Below are 6,000 nucleotides of genomic sequence, written 5' to 3'. Positions count from 1 at the left end.
ATATCTATCTATTTAAAACTACTTCCTTCTTACTGACCTGCTCCAGATTATCCACTTATCCCTACTGGAACTGAGTATCTTCCATATCCTTCTCCTTATTGAATACATTTAGGACTTTGCCCACATACCCAGCTTCAAACATAAAGACCAAAGGGACCCACTCTTTCCCAGGTACCTACAGCCACACCATCTATCCCCCTCCACCGAACCATTTTCATTAACCACCCCAATCGGGGCCTCAACCCAACTCCCTTATAACCACTTGTTCTTCTCCCCTCAAATTACACCCCACTTATAAAGAGCGGCAGCGACCTTATTCCCCTTCTCCCTCCCGCCAGGCCCGGGCCGCCTTCCGCCGCCGTCTTGATCTCGCTCCGCCCCCACTGCCGTGCGCGCCCCCGGCGCCGCCCCGCGCGCGCTCTCACTAAAGTAGATCCGAGAACCAAAAAAAATAATAATGCCGCGAGGCCGACCCCCGAAAACAGCGGCGCGGGACCCGGAGGCGGCAGGTGAGCGGGCGGCGGGAACCCCGGGGGGAAGGCTGGGCCGGGGCCGGGACTACTGGGTGGCATGTAGTCCCGGATCTCGGCGGGGAGGGCGGGCGGCGGGCGCAGGGATACGGCCGAGCCCTAGGCCCGCCGGCTCAGGCTCGGGCTCTGCCGCGCTCGGCCGTCCGCCTGCACTCGGGAAGCAGCCCGACATCGCGTCGGTCTGCTTGGCCCTGGTGCTCTGTCATCAGGCCTTAGTCTGCCCCCTATATTTGTGAGGGTTAATTCTCGGGAGGAGGGGGATGTAGGCGGCCTGGTACAGGGGAGGGAGGGAGTCTGCAGGCACGGTTGCCCTGACCCCCACCACCCCCGAGTCAGCGATGAGCTCTCACTGAGCTCTGCAATGGATCCGCTCATCAAACTGGATACAGAGGAGGAGGATCAATTACTCAGACAGGATTTGCTCCCAAACTGGGGGATCTACTCAAATTGGATACCCTGCCAGATTAGGGGTTTGATCCCTTAAACTGGATTTACTCCTCAAATTGTAGCATTTCTAGACTGTAGGGGTTTCACTGCTCAAATTGGATCCACTCCTCGAACTGGATTTGCTCCCAAACGGTAGAGACTTTCACTGCAAGCCACAGTGCTTCACTGTGTAAGCAGGACTCACTTAGTATTTTATCGTGATTTATTCACAGACTAGTCTTTATCATTCTGTATTAACTCAGTTTTTTTTTAACCCTATACTAGATAGATTGTTTGGTAGTCTAGTCTTCCGTGTCCTGTTCTATGTGACTGACTGTAACAAGGCTTCTCCAGAGATAATTTTAGTTATAAATTTCTAGTACGTTGTATTGCTTTCTGTGAACAGTCCAGATTTTAAAAGCATGTAAATTAGAATATCGTTTGCAATATTGTGTGTTTATGTGGAGCAGAGCTGTTGGGAAGAGGTTATCGGACAGATGGAGGAAACTATGCAAGGATGTACTCAAAACCTTGAACGAAATGCAACGTCACTGATTTTTGGGAACCCATGACTGTTTGAAATTGAAGCAGAATTGGGATATTATTGAGACTCCATGTATCTGGAGCATACAGCGAGGGCCTGCATAAGCAATGGAAATGGTAAAATTTCCGTCCAACCAATCCACTCCCTTACCCATGAGGCATTATCTCCTCTTTTGTGACAAGACTCTGTGGTTCCTCCCTTGGCTTCTGAACCCACAAAACCAGAATGTAAGCAAGTTATCTTCAATCCTGACAGATTGCCTAAAAAGATGATGACACATCTGATACACTCAAAGCATGTAATCGTTGCAGTAAAAAAAATTGGTACCACTTAGACAAGGGTGTCATTCAAATTATTCCAAAGAACTTTACAGTTTTGTAGTTGGTAACTGCTGTAATTTTCTTCACAACCAGAATTGCGTAGTAAATGATGACTTGTTTTCCTGTCTGGTTTTGCTGGTTCTGAGGTGGCTGGTGGTATCCTTGGGACATGCAGGGTCTGCCTCAAGTGAGATTACAGGTGATTGATGGGTTTTTCTTGAGTGACCAGTGTGGGATGTGCTCATTTATAGACTCATATCTCGCACTCTGTACAAATGTGGATTCACCCAAATTTTCACGCCCCTTATTGCATGCAAACTGGATTCCCAGTTAGACTGCTGCCCTTCACTAAGCAAATTGGATTCACTCAGTGACCGGAGAATTTTTGCTATGTATAAGCTGGGCTTGTGCTTTTCTTTACATACAAACTAGATACACTCACATATTGTAAAACTATTTACAGTATATAAGGTGGATTACCTGACAGATTGGGGGTAACTTTTGCTGTATACAGACTGGTTTCACTCTTGAAGTGTTGGTGATGCCTCCTCACTGAATTTGATCTGAATCATTTCCAGAGAAACTGGTGCTTGTCACTTGTTAGTAACTGGATTCTTTTCTGTGAAAGGCTTGCATTTCCAAAATGCCTTTTATGGTACACAATTTAACTTGCTTTTAGGCTCAGCTGAATGAGCAGCTAGATCCTCGACTTAATCTCTTGCCCACTTTATTTGTTTATATACATACTTACCGCTGAGATTTGGGAAAAGGATGCTGCATTGGCTGCTCTGACTGGTTTTCTTCAGCACGCTGTTTTAGTACATTATAATGCTGATGTAATGTTGAGACTTTATAAAGCACTGGTGAGACCTCACTTGGAGTATTGTGAGCAGTTTTGTGCCCCTTAGAAAGGATATGCTGAAACTGGATTGGATTCAAAAGAGGTTCACAAAAATGATTCCAGGTTTGAAAGGTTTGTCATATGAAGAGTGTTTGATGGCTCTGGGCCTGTATTCACTGGAATTCAGAAGATTGAAGGGTGACCCCATTTGAACCCCAGTGAAAGGCTTTGATAGAATGAATGTGGAGAGGAGATATCCTATGGTGGGAGAGTCTAAGACCAGAGGAGATAGCCTCAGAATAGAGGGGCGTCCTTTTAGAATGGAGATGAGGAATTTCTTTCACCGGAGAGTGGTGAATCTCTGAAAATTGTTGCTACAGGTAGTCATGGAGGCTAAGTCTGCATGTATATTTAAGGCAGATGTTGATAGATTCTTGATTGGTCAGGGCATGAAGGGATAAGGGGAAAAGGCAGGAGATTCGGGTTGAGAGGAAAAATGGATCAGCCATGATGAAATGGCAAAGTAGACTCAATGGACCAAATGGTCTAATTTTGCTCTCATGTCTTATGGTCTTATTATTTGAAAAATTATCATCCATTTTACCAAATCTTTACTTCCTTTTATTTGACTAAGGATTGTTTCTTTAGGTGTGATGCAAATATTTTTCCTGTGATCTGTGATAACATAAGAAATAGGAGCAACAGTAGGCCATCCGGCCCATTGAGCCTGCCCGGCCATTCAATAAGATCATGGCTGATCTGACTGTAAACTCAGCTCCATTTACCCGCCTTTTCCCCATAACCCTTAATTCCCCTGCTATGGTTAGAAGTTTGTTGACTATTACAGTACTTTGAATGCAAATTATTTTAAAATTCCCTGGAAAAATAAGCTGATAAGGGATCCATTCACAAACATGAGAAAATCTGCAGATGCTGGAAATCCAAGCAACACACACAAAATACTGGAGGAACTTAGCAGGCCAGGCAGCACGTAGGAAAAGAGAACACTCACAAAAGGGTTTCGGCCAGAAAGGTCGACTGCACTCTTTTTCTAGATGCTGCCTGGCTGCCTGAGTTCCTCCAGCATTTTGTGTGTGTTGCGAAGAAGAAATCCATACAACCGTAGAAAAGAGAAAGTAGCAAGGATTTCCTTTTGTATCTTAAAGCTGTTTTATACAAGTGATTCCTTGTTATGGGTTTGGAAGTGTAGATTCGTTCTTGAAAAACAGAACATATCATGGTTTTCAGTACTGCCAAATTGAAATCTGTGCCTGCATCAAGAAAAGCAGTTTGAAAAAAGCATAACTTTTTTGTTGACTTATCTGCTTTTCACATAAATTATTATAAGAATGAATTTTAATCTGTATTTCAAATTCCTAGGTAATGATTTAAGAATTCTGAAAAGGCAAATTTCAGTAACTTAAATGGCTGTAAAGCTTGGGTTGTCAGTATAGGTCTTTAAAATTGTATATTTGTTTTTGGAACATTGTATTCTGGTTCATGTGCAATTAAATAAACTTTAACAATGTTGGAAGAAGGATTGGTCAGAAGAAATGTCTTAGCTTTCTCAAGTTAGTGCTTTGTGTGAATGGCAATCAACAAAAATTATGTTAAACCTGCTTTTGTTGAATATTAACTTTTTCTTAATCTTGAATCTTTACTCAGATACAATAAGAAAACTAGGTTTTATTTGATTTGGTTAAAGCATGGTTACCTTTCAATAGAACTATTTCCATTCTGGCACAAGGTTGGTTTGTTTGTTTGTTTATTTATTTATTGAGATACAGCGCAGAATAGGCTCTTCAAGCCACATGCCCAGCAATCCCCCAATTTAATCCTAGCCTAGTCATGGGATAATTTTAATGACTAATTAACCTACTAATCAGTAAGTTTTTGGACTTTGGGAGGAAATCAAAACACCCAAAGGAAACCCATGTGGTCACGGGGAGAACATACAAACTCCTTACAGGCAGCTGTGGGAATTGAATCCCGGGGCGCCTGCACTGTAAAATGTTGTGCTAACCACTACACTAACATGCCAACCCTAGTTAACAATTAACAACTGAAATGTGAATTCTCTGTCCTTGCTTGGATTTTTTTTTAATTGGAGGTTTTTGTCATTTAGTGTATTTTTATTAACTTGTTTGAAGTAGACAAGGGTCCTGACAGAAAATTTCAAGAGTTCTAGGAAACTTCAGAATAAAGGAATTGCCCATTTAAGATGAATTTCCTTTGAGGGTTGTGAACCTTTGGAATTATTTACACCCAGAAAATTCTGTGGGCTGAACGTAATCAAGAACACGATAGGATATTTGCTCTTTAGGAGAGTCAAGGATTATGAGGAACTGACATTATATAGTGCTAGATAGAGTGCAGGGGATTCACTGGTGTGTTGCCTGGGTGGAATGTTTCAGTTGTGAATGGAGACTGGAGAATCTAGTTTTCCTTGGAGCAGAGGAGGTTAAGAGGGGACATAGTTGAGGTATATAAAATTACAAGGCATATAGATGGGGTAGACTGCAGTAAACGTTTCCCTATATCAGAAGTGAATAAAACTAGAGGACATGGATTTTAGTGTGAGGGGTAAGAGATTTGATGGGAATTTTTTTTTCGGCCCAGAAGTTGGTGAGTAATTGGAATGGACTGCCTGAGATAGTGATTGGAGAAAGAATTACTGACAGCATTTAAAAAGTATGTTTCTAGAAAACTTGAAGTATTTAGACTTTGGGCAAAGTGTTGGAAGATGTGATTATTAGGTGCCCACTGATTGGCATAGATTTGGTGGGCTGAATAGGCCATTTCCATGCAAATGACTGATTCTAAATTGAAGCAGAGTTCAAGATTAAGCATCCATCATTTTATTGAATGGTGGAGAACAGACTTGAAGGGCGGAATAGGCTAAATATGCCATTTCTTGTATCCTTGTATTTGCAATGAACTGAAGTTTTAAAGTAGTTAAAGTGGTGGTTATGGTACAATGTTTTACAGGAAAACATTGTATGCCATGTAAGGAGCCCAACATTGTATGGCCCAATCACATTCTTTGTGTATTTTTTATCAGGGCTTGCAAGTTTTGGGAGAATTTTTATATGCTATTGTAACTTACTTTTTGGCCTTCTCCTATGCTAATATATCAGTGATAGAATAACAATTAAGAGATGTGTAGTTTCATGTTCACTATATCTTTTAAAGACTGTCTTTCTAAAAGTATTAGTGTTACCAAGTGCTGATGCAGCATCTTTCTATAAAAATGTCCTTCAAGGGAGTGCATGTTATTTTCTCTGTTTATTCAAAAAGAATGCTATGTGATTTGATAATTTCGTAGTACTGTGCAGAAGA

At 41.8% G+C, this 6,000-nt stretch overlaps 1 protein-coding gene across 3 annotated transcripts in view; it reads left to right on the top strand.

Annotated features, from left to right (window-relative positions):
• The first annotated feature begins 316 nt into the window (after positions 1–316).
• LOC134350557 (zinc finger protein 236-like) overlaps positions 317–6,000 on the top strand; it is a 160,240-nt gene continuing 154,556 nt past the window's right edge. For all 3 annotated transcript variants that reach the window (XM_063055924.1, XM_063055915.1, XM_063055904.1), the window contains exon 1: positions 317–509. In XM_063055924.1, coding sequence (XP_062911994.1) covers positions 458–509 — 52 coding nt within the window. In that variant the 5' untranslated portion in view covers positions 317–457. The remainder of the gene's footprint in view (positions 510–6,000) is intronic.

This window comes from Mobula hypostoma, chromosome 1 (genome assembly GCF_963921235.1).
Source record: "Mobula hypostoma chromosome 1, sMobHyp1.1, whole genome shotgun sequence".
NCBI lineage: Eukaryota > Metazoa > Chordata > Chondrichthyes > Myliobatiformes > Myliobatidae > Mobula > Mobula hypostoma.
Note: the sequence above shows the minus strand (reverse complement) of the source record. Positions and strands in the feature narration are given on the sequence as shown.